We start from the raw sequence: 16,543 nt of genomic DNA, 5'->3' as shown, positions 1-16,543 counted from the left end.
CAGCTGTAAAGGCGACCTGGCTGCAATAGGAAAAGGCTAACAGAAAACCCTGACAGAAGAAATTGCCTGCCCGCTTAAGGAGTAGGCCTGTGAACCAGAAGCACCCTGGAGAAGCACAGCCCGCCTCTTTGAAGTGCAGCTGGGCACTTAACAACTAGAGACATCCTGGAAACACCATCGATAAAGGCGAAAGCAACGAAGTGTAGCAGCAACTTATCAACTGGAAAGGTGAGAAATAGCCTGAAAAAAAAGGGGAAATATCCTGAAGAAGCGGGAATTGGCAACTGCTATTGGCTGTTTTAGCTGAAAGAAGAGAAAAATAGTCTGAGAAAACTCAATTTTTTTGTTTGAGTAGTAAACGTGATCATCCCTTAGCTGTCTCAGGTGAAAAAAAGAAATGAGTGGCATCTGTTGGCTGCTTTAAGTAGTGGTGTCCTAGGCCCTCTTAAGTGTCTGTGATACAAAAATGATTTGTTTTCTATCCAGAATGGAGCTTCTCTCTCTGGGAACTGTCCATGCACAAACTTTTGCTAAAGGACTTCCTAAGCAGATTGGACCCTCGCTGGGGATGCCTGGCCGACTCCAAACCCTGATTATCTTTGAAGTGAGATTTTGTTGTGTTATTGGCCCCACTTACTGGGATCGTTTTGATGAGTGTTTGGTACTGGCAACATTTTGTATACATTAATGTAGTAATAATACGTAGCAGTAAGATTTATAGATATATATACTTGCTGCTATTCCTGATTGCTGCTATACTATTAATGTATATATAGTTGCTTTTCTGGTAATTATTTGGAATATCTTGATATATACTTATTAATCATATGTATGCTTGCTAGTTGTGCTTTGTATTAATCTGTGATAAAGCAGAAAAATTTAGGAAATAAAGCTCCTGTGTCCTTGTGTATTATGGAATTCCACAAAACCCGCTGTTGCAATGTCTATATACCCGCAGGCCAGGTAACCCTTTAGTTTGTGACACATGGTCATGTTATTTTCCTGTGCTGAACACTGTTAGATATCCTGACGAATTCCAGTCACCCTTCTTACTAATGGGAGAATGCTGTTAACGTTTTCAGCGTAAATGAGTCATGTTTCCACTGGCCTGGCCAAGTACTTTGACTTCAGCAGCTGAACTCTTACTGCTTTTGTGGCTGACGCTTGCCTTTCCCCCTGCCTGCCATTTTGCGCTGCTGCCTCTCAGAACCAGGTCCTTTTGCTCCATATCCTCTACTGCCCAGCTCCACTTTCTCAAATTCATCTTTAGTCATTCTTCTTGCTCACATGAGTCAGGATTATGATCTGTACTTACATGCGGGACCTGGGTCCTTGGACATAAACAGCATAACCCATAGAAGGGAGGGAGAGAGATTACAGGAGGGCTTAAGGAGGGAGGATTACAGCAGGCACTTACAGTATTTTAAATTTATCCAGCACTTTGAAAGGCTGCTGTCCCTGAGGAGTTGTTTTTTTTTTTTTTTTTTTCCTTTTGAAAGAGGATACTGCGTTACCCTGCATACCCTGTGCACGCTTACAGCACATTCCAGCCTCAGCTTCCAGGGCTGTGAGTTTTAGGTTCTTGTTGCTTTAACAGAGCAGCCAGGAAGCGTTTTTCTGTTTATTCTGTTTATTTCGTTTTGAACACAACGCAGCATGAAACCCTGATGCCATTACACGAGCGACCGTTCACCCTCCGCCACCAACACCAACGTGCGGCCCCGGATGAGGGGAGGGGATAGCATGGGGAGCTCTCGCCCCGCCCCGCCCCGTCCCGCCCAACGGCCCCAACGGCCCTAACGGCCTCATTGGCCGCTTGGCCGGGGCTCGCTTCCCCGCGCTCGGGGGGCTGCGAGCGGTGCCGGTGCCGCCGCCGCCTCGCACCAGGTAAGGGAGTGAGGGCGGCAGGGGGCTCTGAGGGGGGGCTCGGTGGCCGGGGGGGGCGCTGCCTCGCGCTGGGGCCGTTGCGTTGCGTTGCGGCGCGCGCGGCCGTTTGAAGGTTTGAAGTTTTGGCGGTTGGGCCCGCGCGAGGCCTCCCCCTCCCCCCTCCTCCTCCTCCTCCTCCTCCTTCTCCTCACGGGGCGGTGTGGCCGGTGCCTGCCGGGGCCCGGGGGTCGCGACGCGGGGCTCTGCGGCTCCCCCGTTGCTGAGCCGGGTGCTGTTTGAACCGCCTCGTGCAGGGGGATGGAGGACTTCAGGAGGATCGCCGATGAGACCTTTCCGAGCTTCCTGGGCAGTTCCCTGAACAGCAGCGCGGGCGTCGCCTTTGGGAATGTCACGGTTTCCTCAAACCCCCCCGGCCTGCCTGTTGCGGCTTCGACTGTCGCCAAGAGTAAAACGGGCTGTGACAACAGGTGAGGCTGCCATTTACTGCTTCGTAAGAACAGTTCGCTGCTTTGACATGCTTAATTGGGACGGGAAAAATTATTTGGATGTAGTATTGGACGATAAAACTGTTTACTAATCGAGAGCATAATACTGCATTAACAGTCAAAAATGTAGATTACATACGTAACTCGTAACATACTTTTTTTTTAAATAATCCTTTAGAAGGGTAGTTTAGTTTTCAGGATAAAAAGACACTAATCAAGTTTAATTTGGTTCTTCAGCTTAGTATACTCAAGTCTGAGGATGTGCAGAGAATATGTATTTTTTACACGTGGTTTCTATGTTGACTGAATCTGTCGCTTTTTAGAAAAACTAACGTAAAAAGTAGTGTTGTGGATACCAATTAAAGCTTAACACAACCTACAATGATTTGTTCAACAAGGATTAGGGCACGGTGTAACAACTGAAGCCTTTGCTTGCTTTTTTGCTGTCCTGTGTGACTTACCATGAAGTAAGATCAGACTGTTATGAACTGTCTTTGCAGAAGTGTGCTTTTCTAATGGGGCAACAATAGCCACAGAAAAAAAAAAGATGAAGTGGTATTTCTCTAAAGAACTTCAGAAGATTGGAGAAGATTATTCTGGGTACATATATGTACCTGTAAATACAGATTGGCTGGAAAATGTTAAACTATTCAAGTAATTAAACATATAGAAGATGAGTGGCCCTCAAATGTGACTTTTTTCTAGCTCTTTGAGAAATGCGTATTAGAACAACTCTGTTTTGTGCTTTCCCTCCCAACCCTTACAGGCTTTCTGATATCCGGGCATCTTATATAGAAGAAGGGAAGCAGTCACCTCCGTCACGATCTCCTGATGGCAGTCAGTCAGATCCTGAGCCTATGGAGAGATTTGCCCTCAGCTTTCTTGATGACCTGTGAGATAGCTAAAACTAATTCTTTCCTAAAATGCATGTACCGGTATATAGTATGTAGATTTGTTAAGCTATTCTGTAATCTAATAGTGGAATATGTTTGGATTTGGAAAATAACCTCGGCAGTCATAACAACCAGGGTGAATTTGGTCTCCGACGATAATGTGCTTCCTGCCAGCCACCCCGATCTCTGATGGTGTTGTTTACTCCCCTATAAGCAGTGTACTTTCCCTACAGCAGCAGCCAGCATCCTAAAGTGGGGTCTTACCTGGCCACGCAGTATGGAGCTCCCATTGTGAAAGGAACGGGATGAGAAGATGGTTGGTTGTTGGCATGCCCTGAAAAGCGTGCTGCTACTGGCAGTGGCTGCCTGCTTGAGTCACAGCTTCTACTGTGGGCCTATTGGTAACTGGAGAGCTCAGCTGTGCATTCGCCTGTTAGCGTACAGGGTTGAGGATCTCAGGTGCTTTCCTTGCTAAAACATCTCCCCTCTGTTTTCTGAAGGGGAGTATGTGCAATCCCCTGCAATCCTGCCACTTAGGCCTGCAGCCCTAAACAAACAGCATTCTGCTGTTTAATTCGCTAACTGTGCGTGACCAGAATGAAGCTTTAGAAGTGATTTTTGTTTCTTCATTTTTTTTTAACTACGTGCTGTTTTTGTTGTCACGCTAATGAAAAGTTTCCCAAGCTTGATTGATTAATTGACTTATTTGAATCTGGCTTGTTTTTACTTAGTTTACACAAATTTTGGATGTCTCTGGTTCGTGCCACGTATGTGGATAAAGGAAGGTTTGCACTGATATAAATCTGTTCCAGGTATCAATGAAGTTTGCATCCAGAAAGGAACATATCCCAAGTAACTTTAGCTTCTTTATAAACTCAGTCTTTCCTGTTTCTTAGGAAATAAGTGGTGTTAGTGAAAAAACTAAGAGCATTAATAGTGTTGGAAGCTGTTGTATAGGTTATTCTAAACATGAGCAAATTTTATTATTGTTTGATAGAAATAGCTATGTGTCTTTCTCACTGATAAAATTGCACTATAGGCAATATGTCCCTATACAAACAATAGATAAAAGATTTAAGAGAGTGTCAGCTCCTTGTTTGTACTTAAGTTTAAAAAGTCACATTTTAGGCTTTTGAATTCAAATAAAATTAAGACATGAAATATTAGTGCAAAAATGTTTAACTTTGCTCAATGTGTAAATTTTAACATCTTATCAGAAGTGGAAAGTAACCTTCCTGCAGAATTACAAAAGCTGTTAATGAAATTCCAAATAGTTCTGTTCAATATTCTTTGTTTAATGTTCTTTATGATTTAGACCTTAATGTAATGTTATAAGAGGTGTGCTGATATTTATAGGTTTAGCTAAATCCTTAGTGTTTGTTTGACTTGCTCTCAATTGGATTGTGGAACTTGCATGGCATAAACCTCTTCCCCCTTATACTTTTCCCACTTATTGCAAAAATGTGAGAGAAAGGAACAAACGGGAAAAAAGGGGGAATATATTTACGTTAAATTACACTAAGTGCTTCTGTGGAACGCTTTAGGTTGTGAAACAGCAGCCCTTTTAATCTAGATAATTATCCCTGTATTATAAAATGTCAGGTAAAGATGCGTAGGTTCTATGTCAATGCGAACGACTGGCTTCCTAGAGATGAAGGTATTAAAACTGGGCAATTTCTCAAATCTTTATATAGAGAGATGTTGTACACTAATGTTGTGTAGATACTAGATATGTAATCTTATTACTTTTTATTGAAATAATTCTTTCTTTTTTTTAGTGAAGTTGCTACTCAAGTTAAAGAACCTCAACCTGCTAGTGTTAGCCTGAAAGAATCCTACTCGATATATGGCGACCAAGGCCAGGATGTCAGTGAGCACTCAAATCACCGTCAAGATACCTTACTTGATTTGTTACCACTTGAACAATTGGAAGGTATTAAACTTTGAGAGGGACTGCATACTTACTGTCAGTAGAAATCGCTTGTTATGGTGTAGGTGTCTTCTCTTGACCCTTTCAGTGTTTTGTGGCATTGTGTAAAAGGGGTTTGAAGAAGAATCTTTTTAATTGGAACAAACTCTGGACACAGAAAGCTTGTGGCTGACATCGTGTTGTTGGATTTCTACCCAAAGTACAAAGCTAGACAGGAAAGTGGTAAAAAATGATGTTTGCTGTAAAATGCTGTAACTAGAATGCAAGTAGGACTCTGAATTTATTTGAGGAACTTTGCTTGTGAAAAAGTATGTGTAAGTTGTTTTCTAACCCTTCTCTTTCAGTTGGTTTAAGTCTGTGGGATTATATTTTTTTTTCTTGACCTGTTCCAGCCTCTGATGGGTGATCTTTACCTGCAGCTGTAGGAAGTAGAAGTTCATGCGTTCCTAGTGTGATGTGTGAAAAAGTAGTTTGAAATGCCTGCCACGAGAACTGTGCTTTCTGGAAGTATGCCTAGAACAGTGGAAGCAAAACAGTGTTCTGTAACTTGTTTTAAATGTATGGTTGTTGATGTTCAGCTTGGGGGGAAGGGGGTTACTAATGCTAGTCCTGTGATTAAATTATTCTGGCTCCTTAAAAATTCTGTACATATACTTAGTAAACACTTACTTCTAGTCTCCTCAAAACTTTATCTGAATTTTCATGGGGTAAATGTTAATAATTTAATAAGAACGTACTCAACCATAAAGTATGGTTTGTCATATGAATGGACCTCATAAAGCACAGTTCTAAATGAAGTGCTGTCTTCAGTCATTTATTATTGTAGTCTTGAGGAAGTGGCACCTAACTATGGCAACAAAAATCATGAGGCCTTTGAAACTGGGAAGGCCCAGTGTTTGGGCTGGGTAGTGCTCAGTGCTACTTAGCCATCCAATTTTATTTTGTGGTTTATTCAAGGATTAGGATTATAGTCTGTAAACTGCTTTTTATTTGAAACTGCTTTTTATTCCCATCTATTACTTAGTTAGGAACCTTTTTTGCTAAAATCTGTGTGTGCATGTCTAAAATGTTTTGTCTTGTAGGACTTAAAATTAGATTGTGGGTGGATATAGTAAAAAGAAAATTGTAAGTTGCTTCAAAATGATCAAAAAAGAATAAGTATTGGCTCAATAGGTGAAATGCAACAGTGGAACTTACCACTTGTTGCTGTTCCCGCTTCTCCTGGTGCAATGTGGGACTCCTTGCTTTTTTACGCTGCTTTAGTCCTTCAGGCAGTAATCATCTGACAATATTTACAGTTCTAGCCTTGATGAAGCCCTGCCTTTTTAATTATTTCCAAGATACTTCTAATGGTTCTTAGAAGAACGTATAAATTTTGGTCTTGTGATAATGTGTATGTTTCAGGGTTATTTTTATAGTGTGTGACAGGATCTTCAAGATGCTGTCTGTTCTCTTATACAATAGCTAGCAGTTAGTACTATAATATAATAAAATACTGATTTTTTTTTACTACATTCTTTTGTTCCAGATTTGCCAACTGGAATATGTTTTCTTCCAGACATTAAGAATAACAAGGTGAAACCTTTTCTAAATATAGTGAAACTGAAGTTTTCCAAGTAATAATCTTGTATTAGTTTTAACTTTGTGAGAGCAGAAAGGAAGAAATGGAACAATTTTTGTTGTTTCTTTGGGTAGACCTGAAGGCTGTCAAAGTACTGTGATGCTGAATGTGTCGTGCCTCATTTTGCTTCCTTTTTCCAGCTCACTTAACATAATTAACACCATGGGAGCATGGCTCCACCTGATCTCTCTTAATTGTGAAAGCTGTTGTTTACTCCTGCCCTGTGCTGTCTTCTCATTCTTTATTCATGTATCGATCTTCTTATCGCAGTTGTAGTTTAGCTTAATGAAGAGCCTTGGAGGAACCTCTCTGAATGCTTTTGGAATTTGAAGTAGATAATGTCAGCTGGATTTGCCTTGCCCTGTACTTGTTAATTGCTTTGAGGAGTATCAGTTCAGATGGCTTCTTTAGTGTTCCCAACATAAACTGCACCATTTGTAAGATCCCAATCTTACTGTTGCACCTGGATTTTTTTTTTTTTTGCCTCTGTATCCCAGAGCTAGCAAACAGGGTATTGTCAGGGCTGAGTTTCAGCTGCTTTCGTCCACTGCTTCAGAGAAGCTGATGATTACAGGCCCAGAGGTATAAGGCAGATGGGAATGGGAGTTCCTGTGGCCATTATAGAAAATATGCTTTGGGCTGTAGCAAGATGCTGTATAGCTACATGCTTTTTCATGTGTCAGCTGGTATTTACTTAGCTTTCTTTCAATTGATTTTTTTTATTTTTTTTATTTTCTAGGGGCCTAAGTGGCCAGTGACTTGCAGTTAAATGCTCACAGGCTGTCACTTGAAAACCATAATTCAAGTCTTTTTCAAACTATCTACTGTCTACCCCTTTCTGAATATTGATTTTTTTGGTAGCTCTCAAAGATGAACTGCTTATCAGTTGAGACAGAACCAAAACAGACACTGAATTGCTGTTTAAAAAAAAAAATCAACAAAAGGTTGATTGGGCATGTGATTTCTGAAGAAGCATTGTTGTAGCAGTATAGGAACTTCTTGAGAGTTTTCTACTTTGTACTTTAAGCTGGGATTATGGTTTACTGAATGAAGAGAGGTTTATTGCTCCCCCCCTTCCCCCCCCACCCCCCCGGGGGTTAAGTCTTAATGCAGTGGTTCAGTATTTTAGTTCTGAAACCTTTTATGTTTGGTGTTATTCAGGTGCTTTTTCCCTCTATCTGTTTTATGATCTTTGTGCCTCTTGCACATATCCATTCTGGAAGCTAGCAGGGAAAAATGCATTGGTACTAGAATGTTTGCTGGGATATGGAGGAAGAAGGTGGTGGTGGTGGTGGTGGGATTTTAGAATGTTATTAAACCACCTTAATTATTTATTAACTGGGTTTATACAATAGCTAATAACTTCCAGACATATTTCTCTCTGGATGTTTTTCACAGGTTGGTCCATCTGAACCTTCTGAAAAGCTGGCAGAAGGTGAAACCTCAAGCGATCATCTTAGCAATAGCCTTTCAAGTTTTTTGGAAAATGAGAAACTCTCATCTCTTACAAGCTTAGAAGGAGATTCCACTGGTAAGAGCATTTATAACTTTGTAACTTTCTCTGGATAGTTGAGCCTAGAATTCTGACACAATGTTACTGCCTTCTCCAGAAGAAAGGTATTACTATTTTTTTTTAATGATAGGACTGAGGGAATGGTTTTAAACTAAAAGAGGGGGATTTAGATTAGGTGTCAGGAAGAAATTCTTCACTCAGAGGGTGGTGAGGTCCTGGCACAGGCTGCCCAGAGAAGCTGTGGATGCCCCATCTCTGGAGGTGTTCAAGGCCAGGCTGGATGGGGCCCTGGGCAGCCTGGTCTGGTGGGAGGTGTCCCTGCCCATGGCAGGGGGGTTGGAACGAGGTGAGCTTTAAGGTCCCTTCCAACCCAAATGGTTCTATGGTAGTATTTCACACAGGATTACACTACATCAAAATCTTGTATTAGGAATACTAAAGAAAAACAAATCCATTGAGGAAACTGACTCGTTTGAAATTGTAACAGGAGTAGGTGGCTGTGGAGTTTATCAGAGAAGATCACAACTGGAAAGGATAATCTAAAAAAATTAAGCAACAGTCCTCAGTTACAGTGAATCAAAAATAGAGGTAGAAAAGTGGGCATTCACCCTAACTACAATTTCTGTTGGGATTAAAAGAGATGAACTCTATGAACTTTGGTTCTGAGGATAGTATTAGTTTTCATTTCAAAGAATGAAACTTAGCCAGCTGTAGGGCTCCCCCTCCTGGGATATGACATGTGGAAACAGCCATGATTCTTATTTTTTGTTTATTGACTGTCAGATAGAACAGACCCTGAATCCTGTCGTAATATCAAAGTTGCTGAGTGTCCATAGCTTCCAATTTGCCTAAATCTCGTTCTGCTGAAAGACTGGAACTTGGTGCTTCTGTAAATCAGGCCCTGTTTGTACAGGGCACTGGCAAAAACAGGAATAAAAAACTAATGATGACTTGTGTGTGTAAGTACTTTTTCCCCCCGTATGTTTTTGGCCTTTTGTAGACTCCTATGGCAGAAGGAAATACTAAGAAGATACTTTAGAATTATGTTTTATAGGCGGAAGAATTGAAATGCACTCTAAGGCAAAATTACTGGAGAATTCTCAGATTGTCACCAGCAACCTGAAAATGAATATTTCTTAATAATTACATGGAAACTGAAATATGGTGCTTAGTTTATAAGTACAAAGCCTGTTTGAGTATACTGTTCTTAATAGGAAAAGCACAGACAAGGTACTGGTTTCTAGAAATGAAAGAATAATAAAAACTGTCAGACTTCTTTTTGGAATGTGTTCTACAGTGGTTTTAAGAGTGCTTTTAACCATGACCTAAAATGCTGACTGAAGTTTGGGACTTTAAGAACAAACAAACAAAAGCTCTGGGAACTTTCCCTTCCCTGTAACCTCCACAAATTTAAAAAAACAAACAAAACCCCCAAATTGTATAAACTTTATACTTGGGGACGGTAGGAATAGTACTGTTCTTACTAATAGCACTTAACTCTTTTTAATTTTTAAAATAGAATGATGCTTCAGTCAGTTTTAGTATGGCTTGAAATGTTACGTATATTTACTTTTCACTCATGAGTGACTATATATACAATTTGGTAGTTTGAATGTGGTGGAATATAGCACTTTGAAGGAAGATGAGTGACTTAGCCTGGGAGTTGAAATGCTACCTTATGGGCATCTTGTTTTGCCGTGTATTGCTACTCACAGCATAAGACTGCCACACATTACTGTGACCCAATTCTTTCTGAGTGGGAGAAAAAGAGGATAATTCTGATCTTGCTGTGTGTCTCTGTGTTAAAGTTTATGGGGTTGCTCTGATAGTAGATCAGGTGATTATTAAATATGAAGGGTGAATGGCGTATTTTCTTTTGTTTCACTAGATGATGATATTGATGATGAAGAGTTCTTCGATAACCAGCTGGAAGCCTATTTTGAACAGCTGATACCACCAGAAATAGCAAGAGGAGACATCAACATAGAGAAACTTTCAGAGTGCTGCACAGCACTGAAGCTGTCTGAAAATGGCTTGCTTCAAGTAAGTTTAAAGCGGAGTCCAAAACTCCGCATACCTAATGGCTCTTAAGCAGGGTAACATCTTTGAGGGTTGTCTGCCAGAGTGAAACAGGTTTTATTTCCTGACAAACCCAAATACTGCCCAACAGGTAGCCTGTAAGTAAAGGATTTTTTTTTTGATAGTAAATACAGCACTTAACTAGAAACCAAGACGATCAAGTGAGATTCTGACTCTCCTTCCCCTTTGCAAGGGAGGAAAGGAAAAAAGAAAAGAAGCTAGGTAGCTATTTTTGTATTTATTGTCCTCTTCCTAGTAGTCCAGAGCTAGTAGCTGATACATATGCTTGTTACAGACGATCTTGTTGTTTATGAGATAAGGCATGGAGAAATTAAGTAAGTAGCTGGCTGTTCTGAGAGGCGTTAATCTGGAAGGCTTGTGTCAAAGGTTAAGAACTTCTTACTCCCTATTACGATGTCTCCTATATTCAAGTCTCCATTCAGGTTTTCCAACCCCTAACACTGCTCCTCACGATCCTCTTTGTCATTTTCTTCTTTTTCCTGTTAAGCGGTTCTGGACCTTATGCAGTCAGTTTTGTTACTTGATCTTGCAAAGGAAAAAAAGTAATCCAGACTATTAAGAGTAGATTTCTCCCTTCTCTGGGATGATGGAGACTTGTCCTCAGAAATCCTGTAATAACTAACTCTGTATCAGTAGTGTTTCCTGAAGGTGGACTTTTCCTGCTGGGCTACTTGAGTCTGCGTTTCTTAAACCTTATTACAAAAGTATGCTTTTCAGATAATAAATTTTAAAAAAAAAATCTATTTCTGATCTGCAAGATAGTTTGTCCTAAAGAAAAGGAAATAATGTCCTGAGCAGCACGTTACTCAAGTATCCGTTAGGATATTAGCATGTGATATTGGATTGCTAGCTTGACCTTTCAGAGTGACAGTGAGGTAGGATGTATGTCAGCAGTTGCTGAAGATAGAGCTAGCCTGTACTTGACAACTTCATGTGTGCTACGGTTCAGTCTGCCCTTTCTGGAGCTTCTCTTTTAGAGTTCTGTGTTATGTGTGCTAGCCTGAACTTAGTGCGTCTCTGAGGCCTTCTCTTGAAGGCATTTTGGTAGGAATCTCTCTTCTAAACATTGCTTTCTCTCTCAAATTCCTAGTGGTGGTTTTAGTGTCAAAAATGGCAAGGTGTTTGTAGATGAGTATTTGGGATCCTCTTGTGTCCAATAAGGAAAATATTGGTAACAAAGCAGAAGTCTCTACTGACACCATGGTCTTCTGAAGGCATAATTTAAATTTGTTTACCAGCATCTGAACGCAAAGAATCCTTAATGAAGAATAAAAAACCTGTCTATACCCATAAAATACTTGCTTTAGCCCTTCCCCCCACCCCCAACAAGGAGGGGGTCAGCTGAACAGAAAGTAAGGCCACCTATTGATCTTGCTTGTAATGTCCAGGAGATGGGTATGTTGTCCGTGTAGGAATTGCTTCATTTTATTCTGATGGTTCTGTGACAGGACTACTTTACAAACATGTTACAACTATTGATTCTTAATTAAAGTTACAGTTCTAACTGCATCAATCTTCAAAGAATGGAATGGAGTTTTATATTAAGATAGTTACTACACTTTTTGAAATTTAATTTACTTCTGACAAAATGTTACTTTCTATTAGCTTTATTTTCTGTTTCTGTAAATATGAAGGTGATGCTTGCTGGCACTAATGTTTGTTTATTTTGTAGCGTACAACTAGTTTATAAAGAGCTTTTCAATCACCAGGTTATTATCTTGGGTAGAAATCTTCAAGGTTTTATTAAGTGAACAGTATCATGAAGACTTGGTGTGTAAATAAGTGCCTTAGAGAGGCAGTCAGTGTGTGGAGGGTAAGCACAGAGCAGCAGCTGGCTGCTTCTTGGTTTGCCTTCCAGCAACAGGTAAATGAACCGTAGCTTCAGAAAAACAGTGTCATACAATTGACTTATTGCTTAACAATCATTATTGGAAAGATTGTAATGACTCTAAGGAGGTGTTGCCTGACAGGTTCAGAAATTCCCCCCCTGGCTTCAGAGTTTCCAGGCTGTGGGAGGTGTTCTGTTAACCTCCCTAACAGTAGTTCTGCAAAGGCTGCCAGTTGCTGATCTACAGCTGTAAGTGAAGGAAGGAACAGGTGGTGGTTTGAGACCATGTGGCCATGGTGAAGAGTGCGAGTAGCAGTTGCGTTATCTGCCCTCAGCTCTCCCCTGTTTGTGTAATGTTCCTGCTTCACCTCTGCTGTAGAGGGTGGTGGGGTGGGTACAGCAGGTGCTGAGTTGGTCCTTATTCAGCAGTGGTTCTAGAGGAGAAGAGAGGCAGTACGGTGTACTTGTTAAGGAGAGTGAAAGAATGCAGTAGGAGGCAGAAGAGATCCTCCGTCCTCTTGCTGTGTATGTGCTTAGTGGGGGGAGTTCTGTGGGTTGGCATAGCCAGGAGCTATTGTCCTCACCAAGGTTGCTGGCAGACAAGAGATGGCAGTGGCACATGAACAAACATTCACTTCACCAGAGAATATTTTTTAACTCTGTAGAAATAACTATAGTATTAATTTTTTTTATCTTTAGTGTATCTGTTGTAGTGCAACTTAAATATTATTATTTATATATATATTTTTTTAAGGAGGACTTTCGGGTTCCTGATGCTTATCAGGTGGTGACAGGAGCAGACTCTGGAAATGCTAGTGATGAAGATTCACAAAATCAAGGGATAGCTGGATGTCCAGAGCAAAGAGAGGTGCTCCCCAGAGCAGTAAGGCAACTGGTATGGAGTTGTCATTTAAATTCCTATTTATAATATAGAGAATAAGACAGTAGTTTCTGTGTGTGTGTGTGTATATATATATATTAAAAAAAAAAAAAAGGCAGTGCACTTGAAAACCTGTAAGCGGTTGAACTAACAACCCAAACTCACTTTATAAAAGATGAATAATAACAGTTTTCTAGATATACTTTTAAAACATAGTTAACTTTGGCTATTTTTTACCTGGGACTATTAACATAAACAGTTAACAAATGCAATGCTGAGACTTTAAAAATTATTATTATTTTTTTCTGAGAATTCCATGACTAGTGGAGATGCACTAGATTCCCGCAGTGCTGCTGAGTTGCGATTGGATTCACTGTACCTTCAGTGCATGGACAGCCATGAAGCTGATGTCACGGGTGCTCTTTCAAAGCAAGAAATGCAATCCTCTTCTGAGTGTCAGACTGCTGCTTCTGATGCAGATGTACTACATCCAGCAAAAGCAATTTCAGAGCCCTACACCACTCCTAAAATTCCTCTTAGTGCAAATGCACCTGGAACAGATGCAGATTCAGCTGAATGTGAAGTTGGTCTTGCTGATGCTTACCTGTCTCCAGCTGCAGACAGCTGTGAGAACACGAGTTTATCTCCAACAGACAAAGGTAGGTTGCTTTAGATATAACCTAGGTATGCGATTGTGGCTAGACTGTTGCATGGAAAGAGAAATAAAGTTGTTAGGTATGATTTTTTTGGGTTGTGCAAGTTATCTTAAAAAAATCCACTGTTTCTTTATAAATAAGAAATAAGTAGCTTGAATAAGTTTTGAGCTGTAGTTTTTAAAAAATACCAACTGATGTATTTTGGACTTATATTGAAACATTTATAGTTGCTTCTTTGATAAAAACTGCTGCAACTTGCTGTAGCAGCTATGTTATCTGCATTAACTAGTTGCTGACCTTTGGCAAGTGAACTCCTTACATAAATTTAAGAGACTTTACCATGTTACTATTATTTTAATCAACAGTGCAGTATTTGATGTATCTTTCAGGTGATATACCACATAGCATTGTTTATCAAAATGAAGAAGGCAAGTGGGTGACTGATCTTGCTTATTATACTTCATTTGATGAAGAACAAGATTTAAATCTGTCTGAAGATGATAAAATAGATGAAGACTTCATAACTGGATGTATGTAATCTTTCTCCTTTTTAGTTAAATGTTATTTGTAGTGTAGTGTTAAGTAAACTTTATTACCTTTTTAATTTTTTTTGTTTAGAAAGTTAGTATTTAATGTTGCAAATCCTTCAGACACAAAAATTATTTGAAATCTGACATTGTTAGTAGCCGACAATGATATTAATATTAGTTATAGTTGATAGCTTCTTCCCTTGTTTCCTTCTCTTCCCAGGAAGTGGTGTGGGTACTGAAACGTTGGAACCTACTGGGGATGTTTACTGGGCTCTTCTAAGAAATCCTAGGCCTTTGTCTATATAACTTTTTAAAAAATTTTCCTTTAACTGTCTCAGACTGATCTTCATGGCAGTCTGTGTGTTTGTCATACAGGTTTGGATGGTGTGCCTGTAGTACTGTAGACAAATCAATTCCTTAGCACCAAAATATGCTCTGATCATCTGTTTTTACTAGACATATTGGAGCATTGTATGCAACAGTATTTCTCCTCGACTCTCCTAGTTTCTAAAGCTGACATATGGATGGGCTAATGTATTCTGAAGATGTCTGCTCAAGGTTCTTCTCTCTTTCAAAGAGGATGCTGTGCAGATTGGTTTATTAGGAATGCAAGATCAAACAGGGTTGATTGGATGTTTGTCAACACCATGGTGGTTTTCTGTTGGAACAAACAAATGAGATCCACTGTGGTAGAAATTTCCCTATCTGCTATGTCAGCGAAGCAGAGCTCCTTCATTATTTTTTTAAATGCCAGGACATTTTGGACCCTTCGCCGTATTTCAGACTCTGCTTGTCCAATCATTCGAATATATGTCTGCTGTAAATTTTTCCAGGAGTATTTAGCTTTTTCCTCACCTGATGTTTTTTTAAAGGAATTACACATTTAGGAATTACACTTAAAGGAATTACACTTTTAAAGGAATTACACTGATTGGCTTACCTTTTCGCATAGTACAAGACCTGTGCTTCCAGATTCAGTGTGGATAGCGTTTTTCTGTCTGCTAGTTTGCCTGTCTGCAATGTTCAAGTATGATGCTTGAATGCTTGACAGCTGAGAGATTTTCTTTTCTGTCCATATGAAAAAAAATGACATCTGATGATGATTCCGAGTCTCACTAATGACATGTCTATCTCTGTCAGCGAGCTGTGCGCACTGTGTATTCTTGTACAGAGTAGTTAGTGCAGGATTGCTCACTTGACAGAGTTCAGTGCTTCAGGAAGTCCTCACAAGACTCCTTATGGCTTACACAGAAGATTAAAGAACTGATAATGACCTAAAGTTCTACTGGATGTAACAGCATATCATTGATAGCGGCATGTTGCCTTTAGGAGATATAGTTGGATTGCTCAGTAAAGAGGTATTCCAATTTTTCTCAAAAGGACGTATTCTGACTTCCTGTAAGTCACTTTTATAGACAACAGCTATATTCACTTTACAAGTTTGCATCCATTCTTGATGTATTCCTCCGTGACTAGGGGGTGCTGTGTGTACAAGGCCACATACTTCAACATTAAGGTATCATTAAGCAGACCAAAATGGTAAGGTAGTAACAGTATCTCTTGATGACTAGTTTTTTAAATCATTTCAGAGAAGAGATTTTAAGTGTTCATTGTTAGGAAAATAATACAAGTATTTGAATTTAAAGGAACTATTAATTTATTTGGCCTGTTAGTTTACATGAGTATTTCATGAACTGGTACAAACCAGTCTGTTTCTTTTGCTCCAATTCATGGATAGCACCTTGATGAAATTTTCAAAGCCAGATGTAATCTAAGTTTGTTCAGAAGTGGCCATATGATGCTCGAGTCTAGCTAGTATGGATGGCATAGTCCTTACAAATATATATGTATAGTTTGGTGCTAAGGCCATAAGATGCCACCTTTATTCACCTCTAAGTTAGCTAGCCGAATGCTGCTTTTACTGTGGCTCCTGAGGATGCAGGAAATACTCTTTTAAAGCAAACTTCATATGAACTTTTCCCACCATAATGGGAGGAACAACTCCTGGTGTGTCCCAGATTGTCTTGGTTGCAGAATTAAGTATTGTAATCTTTGCCTTAAAGTTTAGTTTAATGACGCAAAATGGTAATGTCAATGCTTACTAAATTCTGATGCGTTTTAATACGTGTCCTTTCTGGTTTTAAGCTGAAGCAGCAGCAATGATTGCACAAGACCAGGAAGAATTTGAGAAAGCACACAGACTTGTGCAGGTAAATAATT

The 16,543-nt window shown here is 39.8% G+C and overlaps 1 protein-coding gene across 1 annotated transcript in view; it reads left to right on the top strand.

Annotated features, from left to right (window-relative positions):
* The first annotated feature begins 1,777 nt into the window (after nucleotides 1-1,777).
* The window catches only part of CEP192 (centrosomal protein 192), a 66,372-nt gene continuing 51,606 nt past the window's right edge, over nucleotides 1,778-16,543 (top strand). Inside the window, exons 1-11 of the mRNA XM_035565344.2 lie at nucleotides 1,778-1,887; nucleotides 2,181-2,354; nucleotides 3,139-3,264; nucleotides 5,044-5,198; nucleotides 6,724-6,770; nucleotides 8,215-8,347; nucleotides 10,218-10,372; nucleotides 13,012-13,152; nucleotides 13,448-13,796; nucleotides 14,183-14,323; nucleotides 16,469-16,533. Of these exons, the coding sequence (XP_035421237.1) occupies nucleotides 2,185-2,354; nucleotides 3,139-3,264; nucleotides 5,044-5,198; nucleotides 6,724-6,770; nucleotides 8,215-8,347; nucleotides 10,218-10,372; nucleotides 13,012-13,152; nucleotides 13,448-13,796; nucleotides 14,183-14,323; nucleotides 16,469-16,533 (1,482 nt within the window). The 5' untranslated portion in view covers nucleotides 1,778-1,887; nucleotides 2,181-2,184. The remainder of the gene's footprint in view (nucleotides 1,888-2,180; nucleotides 2,355-3,138; nucleotides 3,265-5,043; nucleotides 5,199-6,723; nucleotides 6,771-8,214; nucleotides 8,348-10,217; nucleotides 10,373-13,011; nucleotides 13,153-13,447; nucleotides 13,797-14,182; nucleotides 14,324-16,468; nucleotides 16,534-16,543) is intronic.

The sequence above is a fragment of the Cygnus atratus genome, chromosome 2 (assembly GCF_013377495.2).
Source record: "Cygnus atratus isolate AKBS03 ecotype Queensland, Australia chromosome 2, CAtr_DNAZoo_HiC_assembly, whole genome shotgun sequence".
Classification (NCBI taxonomy): domain Eukaryota; kingdom Metazoa; phylum Chordata; class Aves; order Anseriformes; family Anatidae; genus Cygnus; species Cygnus atratus.
The sequence above is the reverse complement of the archived record's forward strand: the minus strand, read 5'-3'. Positions and strand labels throughout refer to the sequence as shown.